The 22,963-nt window shown below is 50.6% G+C and overlaps 1 protein-coding gene across 1 annotated transcript in view; it reads left to right on the top strand.

Moving 5' to 3' along the window:
- LOC146194345 (uncharacterized) overlaps nt 1–22,963 on the top strand; it is a 40,022-nt gene that overhangs the window by 4,345 nt on the left and 12,714 nt on the right. Inside the window, exons 3-5 of the mRNA XM_084596532.1 lie at nt 892–1,371; nt 3,955–4,182; nt 19,795–20,196. Of these exons, the coding sequence (XP_084452658.1) occupies nt 892–1,371; nt 3,955–4,182; nt 19,795–20,196 (1,110 nt within the window). The remainder of the gene's footprint in view (nt 1–891; nt 1,372–3,954; nt 4,183–19,794; nt 20,197–22,963) is intronic.

The following is a 22,963-nucleotide window of genomic DNA, read 5'->3' as shown; positions in this document are numbered from 1 at the left end:
TAATCATTCTTTTCATCCCCTGAGTTACTTAGCAAAGCAATGTCATCAGCAAATTGCACATTACTGAGGTATTCTCCATCTACACTTATCCCTAACTGCTCCCATTCCAAGTCTCTCAATACTTCTAAGCAAGCTGTGAATAGTACTGGGGAGATCGTGTCTCCTTGCCTAACACCTTTCTTTATAGAAAGTGTTTTACTTTCTTTATGCAGAACTATGGTTGCTGTGCACCCTCTATATATATATATATATATATATATATATATATATATATATATATATATATATATATATATATATATATATATATATATATATATATATATATATATCTTCCATAACTATAACCATAACCGTAAACCATAGCCCATACTCCCAAATTAATGTTTTATGCTACTGTTATAGTCGCTAATCGTAAGGCGATGATCGAAGAACGGGACTTGTCAAAATTGGAGGAGCACAATCAGTTGTCTCGGCAGGGCAGGATGCGAAGCAAGGGTGGCGGAGTCGCAACCAGTCTCGATGTGCATACGAGTGGTCATTTGTTTCTATAGTTGGGGCTGCGTTTCTCACGACTGAAGCTATCACAAAATGACAAACAAAATGATGCACGAGGTTTTTAATATTAGCTAAGGCGTTTGCCTTAATGTGCTGCTGACTAGGGCGGGAGTTCACCTCTGAAACTTCCGATACCCAAAGACGCGATGCGTGTAGGGAAGCAGACGTGGCCTTTTCGCTTCATGTGCGTGTTCACGGAACGCTTGACCAAGATGTCCAAGATGTCCAAGACCTACTTAGCTTATTCAGCTAAACAAGTGTACAATAAATAAATGAAAAAGGTATGTTCTCAGTGTAAGAAATCACGCATGTGACTGCCTTCTCTGTGCCCAGGGCGTCGCCCAAGCTTCGTTATGGCTGGACTTCGTGGAGAACCTAGAAACGCGAAACCACCGCCGCCAGTACTATTTCCAACAGTTCCACGAGATGTACAATGCGTCTCTGCCAGACTCCGTGAGCATCTTAAGACGGCTGGCCACTGAGAAGGCTGTTCTCTCGGCCCTTGACGGCGCGCGGTCTCCAGGAGTCGTCCCGCGCCCAGCGGTTGCTAGCGTGGCTAAAATTGCTGCTAACATGACCAACACTTCTGTCAGCGATTGGGTGGACGCTTTGAAAGAGACAGCGGGCGGCAGCAACATGGACGAGGGAACGCTGGTGTTCATCCACGATGTGCGCATACTGAGGGCGGTGGAGCAGCTCCTCTTGAAGTACACTGCGGCTGCACTCATGGAGCACCTGTCCTGGTGGTTGGTGCAAATCCTCACGGTGATCGGTCAGCCGCAGAGTTTCTACATAATCGCTGGTAGCCAAGAGGTGGGTTCCCTTATTTACTGTATTTGAATACAGGTATCATATAGAAACGAATAATTTCAAGGAATAGTTAGTGCCGTCCTTTTTTACTTCCATTGTAGGGAAATATTTCCTCCTCTGCTTCCCTGCCTACCTACCGACCTCCCGTATCGAGCCCACATATCACATGCCTACCTAACTGCCTGTCTGTATTTTTTTTATTTCACGGTCTGCACTGCATATGTGTGTGCTTGGCCTGATGGTCTCTATTTACTGTGCCTGTCCAATATATCTTTCATATGCTTCTTTCTCTCCTATCATTATTGCTCAGTCTGGCCTTCTACTGTCGGATTCATTTGAGCTGGTTGTGTTGGAAATCCTAGATTGCAAACGTTGTGTCCAAAGTTAACGTTGATTTTCTGAAGCATCGCCGCTGCTGTGATGATGCCACGTTGTCACGTGACATCACAGAGTGCTGATGGGTCAATGGGGTATGTGACGTCACGACACCGTCGAACGACCGAATTGACATGCGCGCTGGCAGGAATTAGAAGCTCCATTTTGGACTAACATTGTCTTGCGTTACTGTTGGTCCTCCGGCTACGTCACGCACAGGGTGTAGAGGGGCGGTGACGAAAATGAAAAGAGAAGAGGTGAAGGGCACTTCGTTTTATAGAGGAGGATTGTGGCATTTAACGTGCCAAAGTGACAATGACTATCAGAAGCACCGTAATGAAAGGCCCTCGTTAATTGGGCCGCCTATGATTCCTTACTTGCACTTGCAAGCACGGTATACGAGCGCCTTCCTCCAACGAAGCGCGTACGTTGCGACCACAACTAAACTGGGGTAGCCAGATTCAGTAGTTAAGCGCCCTACCCACTGTGCGATCGCGTCGAGTTCACCTACAGCGAACATGACGGTCATGTACAATGCCTTCGCTTTACCCGCAGTTCGAAGTAAGTGAGTTTGTGTTATTACCGCAAAAATCTAAGCCAGACAAAACGGACGATTATTTCTTGAAAATGTCCAAGTGCCCTCTGTCACGTTAAACCGTACCCTATCAGGCCGCTTTATAAGCTCTTCAGCTTGGTGATTTGCTCTCGGCACTTTCTATAAACGAGGCGCTTTAGAGACGCGTTGTTCAAACAGACACTGAGGCGCTCACGTCAACTGGTTTTTGTTTGAGGACCACCTATTCATGCTTATAAAGTAGCAATGGGGAGCTGCGAAACTATAGCAGCGTACCTTCGCGCAACCTTGTCCAAAGCGCTCCTGCAGTGCTCCAGATAAAGCGGCAACTACTACGTTCTTGCCCAGAAGTGAGAGATGCCTACGAAACAGATGAAAACTGACACTTTGCCTGAAAACCGTCGGTGGCTGCTTGAGTTCACCCTTGAGTGATTGGCGCGTACTGTCAGTCACCCCAGCTAAATGTGACGAATACTGTTATCTGTGGGCTGTCTTCCAGCTTCACGGAATGCGGAGATCAGATTAGGCTGGCGACGCTTGTATTGAATTCTCTCAAATCATGGCTGATTTTATAAACTGCGCGCAACACTGTTACTGTAAACGTCGCCCCTGTCACGCAGTTACCACGTTTCTAGTTATACTTTACCCGTTTTTCCAGCCTACACTCACCGACTGTCAGTGGAAGCTTGTTCAGTGGGGTTTAAATTCCCTCAATTCTTTTTTTTTTCTACACGGAGAGAGCCTTCACACATTTTTGGGGGATCACGAGACGCTCATCGTTTTCACATAGAAAGCCCAAGCCTTTTACTTCAGGGGCGAAATTACTGGGTATCCTTGTTCGTTATAACCGAGTGGCGCGGCCACGGCTGTTCGTTTTTGTCCGGGACACAGTGCATATCCCTAATAGATCTGTTGGCGGTAATTACATCATCATCATCAGCCTGATCATACCCACTGCAGGGCGAAGGCCTCTCCCATATTTCTCCACTTAAACCGGTTCTGTGCTAGCTGCATCCACTTGACCCCTGCGAACTTCTTAACCTCATCCGCCCACCTAACTTTCTGCCGCCCCCTGCTACGCTTTCCTTCCCTTGGAATCCAGTTTGTTACCCTCAGCGACCATCGGTTATCCTCTCTTCGCACTACATGTCCTGCCCATGTCCATTTCTTCTTCTTAATTTCCACTAGAATGTCGGTAACTTGAGTTGTTTCTCTAGCCCACTCTGCACGCTTTCTATCTCTTAATTACAGATTTGTTCCTAATAGCGGTTTTATTACTGCGGCAGTTATAGGTGGCCTAGACTGCACAGACAAGTGCCACCGTCGACCTGCATTCTCTCGAGTTCATGTGAATAGGCGAATATATCAAGATACCCATACAGTGGCTAAAACATAACACTAACGCGTGTATGACACCCGAATCTTATTGACCGGCCGTGACATTATTGTACTTTCCGTGTTCTCGCGCTCAGCGAGTAGTGTAGCGTTGCTGTAAACGCTGAACCCATAATACCGGTAAACAGAAAAATTTCGATCCAATATTTTCAGAGTGATGCTTTCGATTTTAAACACCCAAAGCAGTGTGGCCTGAGGATATGACGGCATTCAATGCTGACAGATCCACGTACCCCGCGCAGGCTGCCAAGAAGGAGGTAAAGGTTGAATGCCACTCCATAGTGGCGCCCAGGTTCGGTCTTCTTCTGGCCTCCGAGAGCGCTGTCAACCTCTTCACGCGAAGCTCTCGGCGTGATGTGGAGGTGTTCTTGGGCCGCCTGGTGGCCTTTACGGGCTACTTCATTGGCAGGACTTCTTGGCTGAGGGACAGTGCCAAGGCTGCCATAGCAAAAAAGCTGAGCGAGCTTCAGGTACGCATATCGGCTTCCAAAGACCGCGTTGCATAAAGGTGTGTGTGTTTTTAGAATATTGCGGGGAACATTAGTTGCACTGACTTCTTTCTCACTCTGGAATTATCCGCGCAAATTCATTGATGCAATGGGGTTGAAGTCCCGTTGTTCACAACACTCGGCGTTGGCATTGCGGCGTTGTTTGAGCTGAGAATAACGGGCAAGCCTCTGGCAGGTGACGTGGCCGGGCACTGACTCCGTGACATGACTGAGTGCGGTCCTTCAAATTATGTGGTCGCTTATTAAATACATGTGGGACAATGCTCACAAAAATTAAAATAGTAGCAACGTCAAACGGACTCTGCATGATAGTAGCGATTAGATAAGGAACGGAGGTTCGCATAGTGATCCCCAGAAGAAAGCCATTACCCCTGTGTCGTCACAGCCTTAAGGCAGAGTTTAACCACCTATTTTTTTTTTTTACCTTCGTCTGGCAGCAACCAGGCTTATGTTTTACGGTGACCACGCGACGTATCTACATACTCAAGCCCTTGCCGTGCAAAAGGTGTATTTATGCGTTGTTTCTGCGTTAAGCAATGGCTCACACTCATACTACTGGATTGAGAAATGCGTTAATTGCTCTGGCGCAGCGTTTGTTAATTAGGCTGTAGGCTAAGTAGTAAAACATGAGTGTTCCCTGCCAAGACCGCGGTGTTCATAATTTTATTCGATGAAAATGCCTGAAAACCTGGAAGATGATGATTGAAAACATTGATTTGTTTATTTTATTTATTATACAGGGACGGTATGGCAGCGGTCCTTAAGGGGCCGCCCCGTACAATTACTAGATGGGCTCCCTCTTACGGGAGCAATTTGGCCCGCTCGACTAAGGCTCGTTGCACCGTCGGGTCAGAGCAGGGCCACCTGTCAGTCCTACCAGGAAGGGGGGTTAGACTGGGGAATTTTTTACACGCCCACATCATGTGGAAAATGCCCGGAGACGTTTCCTCACAGCGCAAGCATATTCCCCGTGCATGCGGGGTCTAGGTAATTTAAAACTGCCGGACACTAAAGCTTTGGTGTAAAGGCGAATGCGATTGCGCTGTTCCGCCTTTGTGAGGCCCTTGCAGTTCTTATAATAGATTGAATGCCTGGATTGATAGAAGTTAGTTATTTCCTTGAAAGTGTAGACGGGATTGAGTTCGGACTCCGGATCGATGGGAGACAAGGTTGGTGTCCGGAAAGTCAGCGCACGAGCGGCGCCATCGGCCGTTTCCTTTCCCTCGAGGCTCGTGTGAACCGGATATCAGATAATCGTTTGATGCGTAGGGGCACCGAGATAGTCGCTGTTTTGTAAAATTATGGTGCGAAGTATGATACGTACCTATGCTCGATATTGCGGCAGGCACCCCTCGAGTCGGCCATGATGACCCGTGAGTCCTGATCGGGGGTGGCTAGTGCGATGGCAACCTCTTCCGTGTGTGTAATGTTGTGTGCACGGAAAGTGAGTCTATTACAGTGTTTTGATGGATGACTGCCGCCGCGTATCAATCCTCATGGATTTTGTCCGTAGTGGCGAGCCAAGGCTTTCACCCGTGCGAGTCGTCTGCCACTGTGATCCTCTCGTGTCATGTTAGCCGGAAGAGGGCGTACGTGCAAGGCATATTTCTAATGTGTTGGGATATGTACGCACTCTTCCGAATTAATTGAGTGATGGATGTGTAATTGGGCAAGGAGCTGGCGACCTGACAGTTTTTTAGACAGTGTTGTGTTGATCATCGGTGAATCTTGCAGTTCAATAAAGGCGTTCGCCATCCCCAGGACAAGTAAGCGCTTATTGGAGGTGTTGACCGGAGGTCGAGGGCACGCTTGTATGTTTTGCGGAAATGACTTCTAGTGCTTTCTCGTCTAATTTGCGCAGGTGGAGGTATGGAGGCTACTATAAGACACGACTGGTTACAAATGCATGCGCCAGTCGTCTTTGCATCATAATCACCGCGCTTGTTAGAAACCCGGCGGACTACGCGGTCGACCTGGTCTCCCACCTTGCACAATTTTGCCAGTATTGTGTCAGCTCTCCGAGTTTTGTGAATAAAGAGACCCAGTACTCGGATTTTGTCATGGTCAGGTATGCGTTTACTGTTAAGCGTGAGGGGATCTTGATGGCGTATTTTGATGAGGGGCGTATGTGCACAAATTCCGATTTGGACGGTGAGCACTGAAGGCCGCAACGACGGGCATAGTTGTCTACAATGTCAACCGCCTGATACAGGTAGACATCCATTCCTCCTACCGAGATAGTTTAGCCCAGATGGTAATGTCGGCGTACAGCGTCCATCTTCGCCAGCTGAGGGGAAAGTCTCATCATAGCTAAATTGAATAGGAGGGGAGAGAGGGCCTCTCCTTGCTGGGTTCCTCGCTTGCGTGGTTCGTATGGGCCATGTTCGGTGTCCTGAATCAGGATATATGATTGTCGGTCAGTGAGAAATTGCCTAATGTATAGTAAAGGCGTTTTGGCCGCAATCTATTTCGGAAAGATGTGTTAGAATAATTTCATTTGTGACGTTGTCGAAGGCCCCCTTCAAATCCAAAGTGAGTACAACCTTACCATTAAGTCATTGGGGGAGTGTTCGATCGGGTTGTGAATTTCCCGGTCTAGTTGAAGCAGGACATTCCGTGCGACCGGTGTGGGCGGAACCCGAACATAATGTTTGCGAAAACATTTGCTCTCCAGAAACTCCGACAGCCTGTCGCGCACCGTCGTCTCCATAATTTTTCCACACAAGAAAGGAGTTGGGGGGGGGGGGGGGGGGGAGGTTTTCTGTGTTAATGGCTTTACCAACGTTGGGAATGACGGTGACCAGCGCCGTCTTCCAGTCAATCGGGAGTGGTGTTTCCCGGAGGCAAATGTAGTTGATATAAGCGAGAAGTATGGAGTATGCTGAATCGGGTAGATTAGCAAGTACTTTGTAATTTGATCTGGTCCCCGTACCATTTCTCGCTTCATTTTTGCTAGGGACGCTTTCAGGTCATGTATCTGAGAAAGTTGGTGTAGCTCCGCGTGCTCAGAATCTGCATACGAGTACGCGGACCCTTCCTACTGTGTACAGAGATATTGATCTCGGAGTTTGCATGCCAGTTTTGAGGTGTCGCCATTTGAGCTTTTACTCGGTTTTGAGTGGGGTCAATAATGGCGCGGAAAAGGCGCCACGTACTCCGGCTGGACATCTGTTGTGCCGCCGTGTTGCATCAATGCAGAGTCGGCGAGTTAGGCCGCATACTCCTCGGCTCATTTGGTGAAGTCAGCGATGTTAATTTTGAGCTTCTGAGTGTGATTTTGCCGGCGCCATCGGCGAAGAAAGCTGTTCCGGGCCTCTCAGAGGTGAAAAAGGATGGCCGACAGGTCTCTCGAGTGGGTATTTTGTTATAACCGTGCATTTCCAGACTATATTTTTCGTTTTCCCCTTTGGGACTTAGGAGCGGCAATATTGTTTTGGTTTAGAAGCTCTCGACGAATCTTTACCAAGAAAGTGTGATATGTTTCACGGGGTTCACGGGGTTCAAAGTGTGACAGATTCTGCGCCTTTCCTTTCCTGTAGACCAATTATAATTATATGTAGCACTGTAGCTAATGCCAATAGGCTAACTATGGGAGGCAAATTATAGGAGAGGAAAGGTAGGCTTCCGCCATTCTCCTCTTCTTATACACTATACTCGGACCAGTCTTCGTAGCCTCAGTCAGCATCGCATGCAGGCGGCCACACCAGACCCACCTTTTACGATAAAAACCCACCTCACGCGAAGTCAAGAAGTCTGTGAATAAGCTCATCGCCCATGCGGCTTACACGCCACATATTATGGCCCGCTGGCGTCAGTATACGGAGAAAATGATTACGTACCCCTACTGTACGACTCTAACCCGCGGCTGCATATCTCATTTACTTTGGGATTGCCCTGCTTTTTCTACTGGACGCCCCGAGATTGAACCCTAGCGCCTGAACTGCCGTTCCCTTCTAGAAACTGATGCTAACACACAGATGATATTTGCCAAGTATGGCTCGCTTAGTGGCCTGGTTAGAGCAATGTGATTCGAGTGACGACCTAAACAATGAAGATACTGTCTACTCCCCTTTATCCCCATCCATGGCCATGAGCCTTCTCATTCAATAAAGGACATTCAATCAATCAACCTAAGAGAGATCTAAGAGACACTAATTTTTTTCCCACCCCGGGAGAGTGCGGGCATTCCCATATTATATGGTCGAGGCTCCATCTCGCCCCACAATCACTACATCTGTCACTCCAAATTTAAGCCGGTATCCCCCATATGCACTTTGTGTTCCCACTCCAAGGCCACCCTTACTCACATTCTTTTATCCTGCCCGGCGTCTACTCCCCCGCCGGGCCGGTGCCTTTCCGAACCTGGGAGGACTGGGAGACCTCACTGGGGTCAGCGGACCCGGCCAGGCAGAATATCGTCGTCAGCCGGGTCGCCTACGTCATGTATCAACATCACATGAACGTTTAGATCATGAGTGGGGTCGTGCGGAGGCCCAGGAGGCCTGCGTGCCTCAAATACTTCGCAGAATAGTTTTTCCTCCTCCTCATGGTCTCTCGTCTCAGGGTACACATGGTACGCTAAGACCGGATTCATGAACTTGTTAACGCGAAATCGTTACTTCGCTATGTTCAGAGATTTCTATCCGCAGATAGTGTCCGCAGATCGTGTCCGCAGACCGTGTCCGCAGACCGCGTCCGTAAAATCGTGTCCGCAGCAGTTGCGGGTAATTGAGAAGTGGTAGAGGTTAATGCGTGGTGTCAATCGATAGAAACTGTTATAATGTTGCTGCAGAAAAAATAATTAGGCCAATAAGGTAATTAACTAGAATAACTGGATCACAGGAAAGGAAAGGCGCAGTATCTGCCACATTTGTTCTGTGGATACCTGAACCACGCCGCAAGAGAAGGGAGGAAGGTGGGAGTGAAAGCGGAAAGAGAGAAACGGGTGCCATAGAGGATATAATGTCAAGATGTGACGTCACGCAACCGGAAGTAGAGCCGAAAAAAGGGCATAGGAAAGGATTGGTGAGCTATGTGAAAGCCCCAAAGACTAGAAGGGGTAAGCAAGAAGTGAAATATTGTGAGGTAGAGGACGTGACGTCACGCAACCGGAAGTAGAACCGAAAAAGGGCATAGGAAGGGATTGGCGCGCAAATTTAAAGTACTAAAAACTAAAATGGGCAAACAAGAGGTGAATTAAGCTACTAGAAGCAACCAGAAGCAACCAAAAGCAGCATCCGTGCTTTCGCATTACTCTAATGCAGATTCTGCAGTGCGCTTTAGTTTTTTAGATGGAAAGCGCCTCCATGCAGCAGATTCTTTGTTATTCAAACTTTGGGTCTGGTGGGAATACCAGCCTACGTGCCAATCGATAACGGTTGATTATTTCCCCATAATTCAGCAACCGCTCCTCATTACCATTCACCGGGAGGGGGTGGGGGGGGGGGGTCCCATGGCTGCCCTGGAGTAGAGTGCTCGAGATAGCTCATGGGCCGCCTCGTTGCCAGGACAGCAGCGTGCGCAGGTATCCAGATTATCTGAATTTTCCTTTTCAGTGGTTGTTGGCTAAGGATCTTTGCTGCCTCTGGCGAGATGCTAATAATAATAATTGGTCCACAGGAAGGGAAAGTTACAGTACATGTAACGCTTGTTACTGTGGACACCTTAACCGCACCGTACGAGAAGGGAGGAAGGTGGGAGTGAAAGTTGATAAAAAGAGGAGGCTACAGAGTAACTTCGACCACCTGGGGATCTTTAACGTGCGCTGACATCGCACAGCTCACGGTCGCCTCTTCGTTCCGCCTCTATCGAAATGCAGCCGCCGAGGTCGGGTTCGAACCCGGGTACTCCGGCACAGTAGTCGGGCGCCTTACCACTGCACCACCCCGGAGGGGCTGCGAGATCCTGCCTTTTCCAAAATTTTGAATGGCAGTCCTCGAATGGCAGTTTTACTGTCGCTTATCATAAATTTTACTTTTGTTCCTGCGCAATCTAAAGCGATCGCCACTTCCTCCGCAGCCTCTATATTGCGTCCCCGTATAGACGCAGCGAAAACTGGCACTTCTCGGCCGTTTACGACCGAAGCTGCCTAGATTTGGCCTCCAGCCGCATCAACGCAGGCTACCTAACTCTCACCCATATTTCCGAGCCTTATCTTTAAGGCATCAGCTCACTTCTCCCTAGGTTCTTTATTAAATTCCGGATGCATATTTTCAGGAAGTGGGGGGACTACCGAGGCGTTCCTTATCTCGCTCTGTATGTCCTCTCAATCCGGGTTTATTTCTACTTTTGCAAGATTTACCCGTATTCGTCGCGCTGTCTTTCTATCTGAGATACTTTAACCTCTTCTGCTAACTCCGTCCACGTACTTCCAAAGCGAGCAGTCACTGGTACACATATGTAGACCAAGTGCAGTCTTTATGCATTTGCGTATGAGGGCGTCTATCCTGTTTCTCTCCGTCGCCTTGATATCCAAATACGGCGTCACGTAGCTGATTCTGGTAATCACTTACGCTTGTACTAGTTTCATGAGGTTTCTCTCTTTACGTCCTCTGCCCTTGACTGATATGCGTCTAATAAGACCCAGAATCTGTGTGGCCTGATGCTCTAGCTTCTTTATGACCTCTCCATTGTAACCATTGGCCTGGAGGATCGATCCTAATATTCTAATCTGTTCCACCTTCGGTACTTCTTGATCTAGCTGCCACCTCAATCTTTATGTCCGTCGATGTTTGGCATCAGCCAATAGGTGTTAATATTGAAGAGCGTAACTTATTTAGTGGGGAAGACGCTCGAATACTGAATCGGAGTATCCCGAGCACTGAGGCCGCGTTTCGATCGAGGAGAAACGAAAATGAGTCCGTATGCTCTGCAATGTCAGGGCAGGGTAAAGATATTCGGAGTCCTCCACTTTTGAATCTTTCTTTCTTTGACTCCCACCTCCCTCCCTTCTCTTACGGATTGGTTCAGGTATCCAACGAGAACTGTGACAGAAATATGCGCCTTTCGGTTCCTCCAAACCTATTTAACAATTTATCGGCACACCCGTCGGGGTGGTGCAGAGGCTACGGCACTCGACTACTGTGCTGGTCTACAAATTGCCCCCATCAAACCAAAATTTGTCTCATCCATCCCTCCCCTAGGGACGACACTTCAATTAGCCTTCAACTCCCTTCGGGTCAGATTAGAAAGGCTAAAGAGATCCGCACTTCGCATGTATGGCGACCAGGTGGGCCGTGTGGTCCGCTGGGTCTCCGATAAGCGTGGGGGGTTACGAAGTAAGGATGCCTTGCGGCTGACCCATGCCTTCGTTACGAGTAGAATTCTCATCCCCCAACCTTCACATGTGCAAACATGACGAGGACCAACTGGAGGTCATAATCGCAAAGTTGTAAAACGGGCCCTTGACCTCCCCATTGCCATATCCAACCAGCATCTGTTGGACCTTGGTATGGTCAACAACTATCGGGAACTCCGAGAGGCCCATCTTTTCAGCCAATACACACGCCTATCACAAACGCTTATCTGCTGTAGGCAGTCACTGCCCCCGCCAATGCTTCAGTGGTGGACGACGGCTGTTGCTGCGGCTCGCGTCTTTCTCTCCCTCTTCTTTTTCTTTCTTATTGCACCGCTGGGATGGAGCAACGGTTAAGGCGCTCTACTACTGTGCCCAAGGACGCGGGATCGAATCCCGGCCTCGGCGGCTGCGTTTCGATGGAGGCGAAATGGAGTGTCGTCCGTGTGCTGTGCCATGTCAGTACACGTTAAAGAACCCCATGTAGTCGAAATTTCCGGAGTCCTCCACTACGACGTCTCTCATAGCCTTAGTCGCTTTGGGACGTTAAACCCCACAAACAAACAAACCTTTCTTCTCTAGTTTCTTCTGTCCATATGAGGCAGCGGAAGTGGCTCAGCTACAGAGCAGGAAACGATTTCGTGGCTGTTCCTAGCCCTACGGGGCTGAGACGGTAGGTGAACGCCGCCTGTAGCGGGGGCTAGCCAGCCACCAAACTTTTGCTGTTGCAGGCCGTCATTGCACCCGCCACCGCTTAGGTGGTGGACGACGGCTGTTGTTGCGGCGCACGTATTTCTCTCCCTCTTATTTTTCTTTCTTCTCCATTTTCTCTTCTGTCCGCACGAAAAAAGAATGGCTGCTTCGCACTGTGGCAATTCAGGTCCCGCGACGAGTATGGCTTCTACGCAGCCTGCGCCGACTCCTGCTCTGTTACGCACCAAGGCTGGCGTTCCTGTGACCCGTTCCAGACCCAGGAGCACCCACAGGAGCAGCGGGAGCTCAAATGGGCGCTAAATACCGGCCTTACGATGACGACGCTGTCGGCGAGGATGATGAGGGCGATTTGGACGCTCCGGAGTACGGCGGTGGTGCAGTTGGCGGCGTCCCGGATGACCGTGTACTACAGGAGGAGCAGAACGAAGTGGTCGCCATGCTGGCCGAGATGGACAAGCGACATGAGCAGCATCTGGCTTTCGAGTGGGCACTTCAACAAGGAGAGGCCGCCTTCCACCATAACATTAGCAGCGCCCCGAGCAGCGAAAGGCCGGCGGCGTCATGCGGGGAGCGCACGCGGGACTTAAATATTTGGCACATCTGTGTTATACATGGAGCAAGAAACACAATCACAGGCGAAGAAACACAACACTATGCAGCATTAACTTGCCCCTCAAGCTGTCATTTTGTTATAAATGGTGTGGTGTGTGTTGTACAGAGGCTCACATAGAACTGTTACCGTGCCTTTCCCTTCCTATAAATCAATCAATCAATCAGGCAGCGGAGGTGGCTCGGCTACAGAGCCCGTAGCAGCCCCGTGCATTTTCTTTTCCTTCTTCCTACAGCCACAACAACAGCTACAGAGCCAGTAGCAGGCCCATGCATTTGCTTTTTCTTCCTACACCAAAACAACAACATCCGGTTGCCGCATTCTTGATCGACTACACATCCAATGCACCACAACCTTTGAGGAACTATGATACCTTTCCTATTCTTAAAACTGTTACGAGGCTTGGCCACTCCTTCCTTCCTGGCAATGAGAGTGCGCAAGCGCTCGCCCGGGCAGCAACCTTCCGGGCGCTGTCGACGGAAGCGGAGGGGGAAGTAGACACAGAGGACGCCAGCACAGTTCTACAGTCTTACACCCATATTACATTACATTACCGTACACAAAAAAGAACACTGCCACCGCCGCACAAAACGCTCACCAAGGCCGAAGCTGTGGCATGGCGACAACTGCGGACTCACATGTATATACATCTGTACCACAAACATTTGTTCTTCCCCACCCGCTACCCAGAAAAATGCCCCACCTGCCAACAACACTGATCTACACTATATTATTCTGTTTGGGCCTGCCCGAAGCCACCCGGCGGCATTCCACCTATAACTCGCCCTACCCTTTCATCTTGGGAAGAAGGCTTGTCCCGCACGGAGCTGACTGAACAACGCCGGCTAATCGAGCGGGCTGAGAGGATTGCAGTGGCCCATGGACTTATGGACTGACGTGTATTTATTTCTTTCTGAGACCGTTTCATTCACAACAACCAGCAAGACCAGCGAAAGCTGTTCTGACGGGCCTGCAGGATTGTAGCGGCACATGAAGCCCTGGACTGAGGGCTCCACTCGGGAAAATAAGGAAGTATAGAATAAATGTTTTTTTCCTCCTCCTGGAGGCGCGCTCTCAGGGTCAGATCCGTTTCCCGCAGCATGTCACACTGACCATAATGGCCGTCGCCAGGCGCATGCAAAAGAACTGGAGCGGCATTATGGTCGACTACAACATGTATACTACGTGAACATTGCCCGTCCCTACCGTGGGAGGTGGTTCACCGCGGCAGTGGAACACAACACACCAACACAATGGGAGGACTTATGTTCCATGCTCACAACACAATATACGTGGAGAAAATAGCAATTGCGCTTGCTCTCTCCCTCCCCCAAGCGAAACACATTATTACTGACTCAAGGGGGTAGTCCGAAATGTGATCTGGTTTCGATACCTCCTCTTCCCAAGCGCATCCTTCAAAATTGCTGTCGATCCTGCGACCCTCCAAATTGTAATCTCGGTGGGGAGGTGGTGAAGAGTGGCTGTTCCTGGCCCTACGGTGCCGGGACTGGTAGGTCAACGCCGTTTGCGGCGGGGACTAGCCTGCCACCAGATTTTTATCTGTTGTAGGCCGTCATTGCACCCGCCATCGTTGAGCACTGTTGTTGTTGTTGTTACGAACTTTATTTTTCCACCGATGTAGGAGGCCCCCTACTCCCCGCCCCCGGCACGCAGGCCTATGGGACGGAGGCCGGGGCCTCCGCGACTAAAGACAGGCGAAGTGACAGTTTTTCTTCGCGGCTTCAGCCGCCAGGCGGACAGCTTGCTGCTGGTTGGCGGGGGACTCGCTCCGCAGTAGCAGTTCCCAGGCTTCTCTACTGTTTATGTTTTCCTTGGCGCCAGGGGAATCAAGGCATTGCCAGATTATGTGATCAAGAGTACCCCTTTCTCCGCAGGTTTCGCATCTATCGTCCGCCTTTTCCTCCACTTGCGTGTGGAAAAGCCAGACGGGACTTGGGAAATTCCCAGCTTGCAGGCGCCGCCAAGCGACGGCCTCCTTGTTAGTTAGCGTTCGGTCCGGTGGTGGCAGGGACCTTCTGCTAAGTCTGTAGTGTTCTAAAATTTCCTTATAAGTTTGCAGCCTCTCGTCCATCCCATCGCAATCAGGCGGCTCTACGGCTGCCCGGAAGTAGAGAGCTCGGGCTAGCTCGTGCGCCGCCTCGTTGCCGGGGACGGACTCGTGCGCGGGGGTCCAAATAATTCGAATCTTTCTTTCAAGTTTTCTTTTCTCTAAAATTTTGGCTGCCTCCGTCGAGACCCTCCCTTTTCCAAAGTTCCAGACAGCTGTTTTGCTGTCACTAATAACTATGCTGGCTTCCGTTCCAACGCAAGCGAGCGCTATTGCAACTTCTTCAGCCGTGTCTACATTTCGGCTTCTAACGGACGCGGCGGCGGCGGGCACGCCGCGGCCGTTGACGACCACAGCCACCGCCGCCCCCGACTTCCCGCTAGCACTATAACTTAGGTGATGTACGACGGCTGTTGCGGTGCACGTGTTTCTCTCCCTCTTCATTTTCTTTCTTTTCTGTTTTTTCTTCTGTCCGCACGAGGCAGCGGAGGTGGCTCAGCTTCAGAGCCAGTGGCAGGCCCGTGCATTTTTCCTTCTTCCTACAGCCACAACAAATTGTAATCTCATCTGGGCTCCCGGCCATCAGGGATTCCTGGGCAATTAGTTAGTCGATCAGGCGGCCCACGCGCTCTCTCCCCGAGCACTTGAACTTGCTCGGGAAGTCTACTCTGAGCCCACCCAATTTCTTATCGCATTCAAAGATATTATTAGATACTATAAAGACCGCCACCGACGCTTTCCGGAACCCTGTAATGGTCTCTCAAGAGCAGACGAAAGGCGGTGCCGCAGCCTGTGTGGAGCGACCTTCTCGTACGTTTTCCACACGGTCTGGACCTGTCCATCCAATCCCCACTCTTTTAGGGAGGCTTGGGAGGCGGTGCTGCTAGGCTGCAATGACCTACAGTCCCAGCGGATCTTGGTCGTCAGGGCGCGAGCGGCGTTTGTCGCCATTGGGGCTCCGTAATAGGAACTCACCTAGATTTGTGAGGGCCTGGACCAATAGGGCTAAAGTCCAAGCACCTCATTGTACAAGGGAATAAATAAATGTCACCACAACCACCGGCTTCGGCGGCCGCTTTTTGATGGAGGAGAAAAGCAAGGCGTCCGTGTGCTGTGCGATGTCAATGCACGTTAAAGAACCTCAGGTGGTCGAAATTGCCAGAGTCTTCCACTACGGCGTCTCTCACAGCCTGAGTCGCCTTGGGATATTGAACCCCACAAAGCGATTTATCGGCACGACCACCGGAAGCTACACCCTCGCTACGGTTTCAATGGCCAAAGGTCCCTGGTACAACTCCTTCACACAAAGATCGACTCGACTAGGAGTTTTGTGTTCATTAACCCAACCAACCGTTTAACACCGCTCCAAACCTCGAGTGACCGACGATTAGACCACAGTTTTGAGCCAAGTGGTCCTCGCCCCATGGCTCAACACCTTGAATTCGGAGCCGCCGACAGACCGCCACAAAACACACGTTGCCATCGCTCTGGCTGTCAGTATTCCCATGTCGAAGCACATCATCACCGACTCGCAAGGGGCCTGTCGGAACTATAGCTTTGGGTGGGCTCCCCCCTTTCCCGGTGTATACTGCAATCTAGCTGCCGACAGAAAGACCCAACTCTGCATAACCTAATTTGGGCATCCGGTCACCTGGGTCTCAAGAAGAGCGAACAGACCTATCAGGCCGCCTGCGCGCTCTTTCCCCGGGCTATCTCCCTGTCTTTGGAAGCTTACTTACATTCAAAGACGTCACCAGTTACTGCAAGGAGGAGCACAGGCGCTACCTGGCCCCTTGTAAGGGACTAGTTCGCGCTGACGAGCGCCTCTTCATCAAAATTTTCACAAATACTGTACTGTGTCCGGCGGTCCTTAAACATTTCAACACATCCTTTGATGGTGCTTGCCAGTACTGTGGGGATGTGGCTGACACCTCCCACATGGTCTGGGCGTGCTAATCAAACCCATCTATTTCTCTCAACCCCAGTCCAACCAGAGAGGACTGGGAGGCGGCCCTGCTCGGCTATCAAGACTTCAAGGCTCAAAAGGCCCTGGTTCAACGGACGCGGGTGGCATTGCTTGCCAACGGGGCCCCGGAATAGGGGGCTCCACCTAGTATTGTGAGGGGAGGAGGCCAACAAGTCTCTAACCTAAACATCTCTCTATCCATTTAATGGTTAATAAATGTTTAAACCAGCACCACCACAGACCGGCAGTAATCGCTAAACGTAAAAAGAGCTTACGCATTTAAAACCTCGCGCACTGTGATAAGCGTGGCTGTCCACACTGAACCCTGGCCGATTCCCCCTCGTGAGTATCTGCTATTCACTAATGAAGAAGAGCGCGTTCGCTCGTGATTAACGGGCATCGGAGTGTTGGCGCGCGGCAGGTGCGGGCGGGTGACAGTGCGGCTATCGGAGCTGTCCTGCTAGTGCATCTCGACGGCGGCAGCGAACTCAGCGACCACAGTAGCAGCAGCCTCCAGACAATGGCCCATCAAGCTGCCTTCACCCAAATACGAGCTGCCGATTGCCGCCGGAGGGAAGCGATGACGGGCTGCATCCGTTGACGGCACTGCACAGCTTCGCATAGCTGATGTGCCGATACAAGCGCAAAAGGTGCAGAAGTCGCAGCAGCAGCAGCATCGCCGCAACCAGCGCATGTCACCGCTCACAAACTCTCCAAATGCCGCCGCCCTCACGATTGTGGTCACCCCGGGCAATTACTTTGCAGTCTCTGCGGCACCAGGCAGCGACTGCGGCGATGGTGGCATCTTGGCGGCGGCGGCGGCGGCGGCGGCGGCGGCAGCAGCAGCAGCAGCAGCAGCAGCGGCAGCGGCAGCGGCAGCAGCAGCAGCAGCAGCGGCGCCGGCAGCGGCAGCAGCAGCACGATGACGCTTACAACCCATGCTGCGACACATTTGCTGATGCGTTCGGTTTTCAGCAGCAAATGAGTTCGTTCGTGCGCTAGAGGGACGTGACAACCAGCAATAGCTGCTTCGCGCTGCGGCAACTCAGGTGTTCCCACGGGTATGGCTTCTACGCAGCCTGCACCAATCCTGGCTGTGTGACTCTGGAATGACCACATTGCCTTCACCCGTTTCAGAACCAGGAGCGCCCGCTGCAGCAGCAACAGCAGGAGCATGAATGGGCGCAAGGCTTATGATGACGACACTGTCGGCGGTGGGGGTGAGGGCGATTTGGATACTCCGAAGTATGGTGGCGGTACATTTGGCGGCGTCCCGGATGATTTCGTCGTACTGCAGAAAGAGCACAATGAAGTGGTCGCCAGGCTGGCCGACATGGAAAAGCGACATGAGCACCACCTGGCCTTCAAGTTGACGTTCCAGAACTTACAGGCCGCCTTTCACCATATCAGGAGGCTCGCCTCGCCACTGACCTCGCAGCCGCAGATGGAGCGCGAGCGCTTAACGAATGGTGCCGGTCTTCGGACTCCATGAACCTGTGCTTGAACGCCTCGCAGAGGTGTTCGGTCTCCGACTGCTGCATTCACAATACCGTCAGCGGCTAGCGCAAGTGTCACTCCACGTGGCTAAGAATCAAACTCCACCACCGCCAGGCTGCCGCAACTCCGCTCGACGGACAGATGACGTCCAAAAATTGCCGCCAGCGCCACTGAACGAGTAGCAGACTAGCCGGCAAAGCCGCGGGGAATGGCGTCGTCATCTGCGTGGCATCGAGCACATCTCCGTGTAGAGGCGGCACCGAAACAAAAGAGAACTGAAGAGAAGGCTACGAGCGCAGAGAATCAAGGGACTAGAAGGCCACCTAATAAGACATGTCTGTATTGATCCAAAATATGGGACGGAGTAACTTCACAGCGAAGAACAAGCAAATACATCTTTTTAAAGTCGCCGTTCCCCTTCGTTGTTGCAAAAAGTAGTCAAGCAAAACATTAGTGTTACTTTGGCCACTCTTGCATGGTTGCAGAACTCTGCAACCATATCATGAGTATACGGTGACCGCCCAGCAGTGAAATGCCCCTGAAATTATGCCGCCCCGGCACGCAGGACGTAAATACCTGGCACATCTACAAGATGAGTGGCAGGTGTTATAGAGGGGCATGCAGAGAACTACAGCAGCGAACTGTACGAGCACACGAAGGACAGATAGCCTGAGACTAACCAGCGTTAAATGTCGGGGTATTCCTTTCTACGGACTGCATATGAATGCATTGATAGACATGATCCAGGAGTTTGTTAGGAATAAAATAATTGAATTTATCAAAATATGTTTCGTTACCTACGTTACTTTATTGGTTGTCAGTTATCACAAAAGCTTTGGCAATATCGCGGGCCAATAACTGCATTATTATCCACAGCACTGTCGATAGTAATATCTACATTAACAATATAAATGGCACCAAGTATAATACTGCCAAGTGCGTTTTCAGTGAGATCAATTTCACTATTGGTAGTGTTACTGCACTATCAATATTCCATCGGCAGTACCGATAGTCTATCGGTTGTCTTTCTACACCATCGACACATTCAGAACGCAATATTTTTTTGTAAAGACCACATGCATTTCCAAACTTCTTTCTTAGCTTTTAGTCTGTGACCTCCTCTTAATATGCTTTGATTTTAGAATAAACATTATTCATATTTATATGAGAGGATGCTGGCGACACCAATACGACAGCAATTATTGCTTTTGACCTGAAGACAGATGGAGTCATACGGCTTTCGTGATAAGTTCGATGGCGGCAGTCCGCGAACCACTCCATACGGGACATGCGATAACTGGTAGCAAGCGGAATGAGTGTTCAGATAAAGGTAAAATCACGATACTTCTTACTCGTTTACCTGTAAAACGCCGAAGTACAGGAAACGAATTTTTGATACTAATACATAACCTTTCTCATCTAAGGTTGTCGTGTGGCCGCCCAAGGTGGAGGACTCCAACGAGACGCTTTGGGATGAGTACGCCGAATTCTGCGTGTCCTGTCAGCGCAAAGCCGATGTCCAGAGCGCCGCAGCATCGCTGTCTACGACCACCTCTCGGCGTCCAGAGCTCATGGACTACTGGTGGATGGCTAACATCAAGTCCTGGCCCCTCTCTACCGAGAAGTTTGAGCGCATGCAACTGCTGTGGCAGAGCGACGCGCTCGAGGTTGTCCGCTACGATCCTTGGAGCAACCGGCTGCGTGTGTCGCACTCTGCTCTGCGGAGCCCACTTTACCACCCGGAAAGCCCAGAGTTGCTCCAGGCCAATCTTGGAGGGCTCGGCGCCACCTTCCTGGTTCACATGATGCAGATGTTCCGACCGCCAGTAAGTGTATCCCCGGCTGCGCTGGGTCAGTCATTAAGGCACTTGACTGCTGCGCTCAAGGATGCGGGATCGAATCCCGGCCGCTTTTCGATGGAGGCAAAAGCACGTTTCCGGTATGCTATGCAATATCAGTGCCCCTTGAAGACACCCAGGTGGACTAAATTTCAAGAGCCCTACACTACCGCGTCTCTCAAAGCCTGAGTCGCTTTGGGACGTTAAACTCCATAAATCAAACCAAGCCGATGTGTGTATAATACTGCAGCGTTGTTAGGAACTTCGGCAAAGGCTTAGTTTCCAAGTAGGCGGCCAGTCTACTGAGAAAGCATCCGCTAAACTGGTAGGTTTCAGTCATCTGGGTTCCAGCTTACGAGGGTCTACCAGGCATGAGGCTGCCCATCGCCTCGCTCGAGATGTATACACCTGAGCAGCTATAGAGACCCCGCTACCCGGAGACAGACCCCCTCATCACCTACAAGGAGCTCTCTGAGACTCCCAGACTAAACAAAAGGATCTATCCACCATAAGATAGGCCCCTAATACCCTCCGAATGCAGGGCCTGGAGAAACCTTCAGGCCAATCGCTTCTTTCCTCATGTTACTCTATATAATGAGTTGACAGGGGACCCATAGGTTTGGTTTGGTTTGTGGGGTTTAACGTCCCAAGGCAACTCAGGCTATGAGAGACGCCGTAGTGGAGGACTCCGGAAATTTCGACCACCTGGGGTTCTTTAACGTGCACTGACATCGCACAGCACACGGGCGCCTTGCTTTTCGCCTCCATCGAAAAGCTGCCGCCGAGACCGGGATTCGATCCCGCGTCCTCGGGAACAGTAGTCGAGCGCCGTAACCACTGCGCCACCCCGGCGGGGCTCATAGGCTTGCAATCTCTGCAAATGTACCCCTGAGTCAAAATCACCTAATCTGGCAATGCCCCTATTCTCCGGGAGCTAAAGAAACTGATCCCCTTGACCAAATTACCTGGGAGTCCTACATCCGCAGCCCAAATGTGGATGAACAAAAGATCGTCCTATGTCTGGCGGAGGAGGCTTACTCCAAGACCTTCTATGCGGCCACGGCGCAGGCGAGCTAGCAAAGAGATCCTTCCCCTGGCTGGGCCCCTACCCCGAAGTCCATGTCGGTGTAAATAGTCTTCTCACTCAGTCACTCACTGCAGCTTTATTGATTTTGTCACACGGGCGCTTTACAAGGACCCCACAGGGGTGGCGCAGTGATTACTGCGCTGTGCTACTGCCTCCAAGGACGCGGGATCGAATCCCGGTCTCGGCGGCCGCTTTTCGATGGTGGCGAAACGTAAGGCGCCCGTGTGCTGTGCGATGGCAGTGCACATTAAAGAACCCCAGGTGGTCGTATTTTCCGGAGTCCTCCACTACGGCGTCACTCAGCTTGAGTCGTTTTGGGACGTTAAACCCCACAATCCAAAGCTTTACAAGGCTATTCAATAAAAAGCCTTCGAAACTTTCAAACGGTATCGACCTCGATGAAATTATGTCCCTGTTATTCGGCGTACTCAACCGCTGTCGATAGTCTTGGTCGTGTCGTACCCGACCTGTAGCGGTGTCATGATCGCCAGTTACAATTTTACAGCCATCATAGAACCAGCCTACAAGCATAACATGGGAAAGGTAGAACCCTCTAGGCATGAATTAAACACAGCTAGTGGATGAGCATTTTTTCTTGCTCGAAGATATTGCTATAGGTGCCAAAGAACTCAAAAATTCATTTCATAAAATCAACAACCTCCTTTTATATTTTCAGTGTGTCGTCATATGAGGTCGACACACCATAAGGTGGTCGAGGTGATTGGATTAAGTGCAGAACAAAATAGCAACTCTAAACACTGTCGTGTTTGCGCGTCGTCGATGTAGAAAAGACGTACGCGCTACTGTTAAACTGTTAACTTGGTTTATTCACCAGATAAGAGGGTGCGACCAGCGTCGGCCAAGGCGTAAACCCGAACTGCCGGGCGAAGAACGGAGGGAACGGAGCCCGGAGATGGGGATGGGGCTTGTTTCCCAGAACTAGAGGAGAGTGAGGGAGCCCGCCGTGGGGGGCGTCCCGCTGAGCGCAGGCAGGCGGCGATTCCTCCCGGCGAAGCACGAAGAGGGGTGCGGGCCTGTTCATTAGCGCGCACTGCTCCAGTCACAACAGAACGGACGAGCACAGCACTTGGAACACAACAGACACTCATGCTAGAACAACGTAAAAAAACAATTTTCATCGAAAGTTTGATGATGGGTCCTGCACACTCCGCTTAGTTCTGTGGAAGGACTTGGAATGCTTTGTACAGAGAGAGACGTTACAGCGACTGCAAAGGTATCTTGTCTTGCTACGGCAGGCAGAGCATCCGCAGCAGCTGGCTTATTTCTCGTTACCCTTGTTTAGGCCCGACGTTGCATATGTTTTTCTATACTTTTTTTTATATACAAGCTGGCGCGGGATCATTGGATGACCAGCCTCCTCGCATTGAGCTCTATGCTAGTTCAACGAGGCTTATTAGCACCTTGGCAACGTGAATTCGGAACACAAGTCGGTTCCTAAAGTGTTCCTTGCCTTTGGTGATCTAAATATTGTCGAGGCGATCGTAACTTCCGCATTTATTAGGTAAAAGAGCATTCTCACGTAACCCCTCTTGTACCGGACGGTATTTCTGCATGTTGTAATCAAAGAATACATGATGTCGACACCTCCCATGCATTTGTTGTAGGTTTCCATGGAGTGCAGCCTGGTGGCATTGATTACATTGCTCT

The sequence above is a fragment of the Amblyomma maculatum genome, chromosome 3 (genome assembly GCF_055883805.1).
Source record: "Amblyomma maculatum isolate TAMU_Amacu chromosome 3, ASM5588380v1, whole genome shotgun sequence".
Taxonomy (NCBI): domain Eukaryota; kingdom Metazoa; phylum Arthropoda; class Arachnida; order Ixodida; family Ixodidae; genus Amblyomma; species Amblyomma maculatum.
Note: the sequence above shows the minus strand (reverse complement) of the source record. Positions and strands in the feature narration are given on the sequence as shown.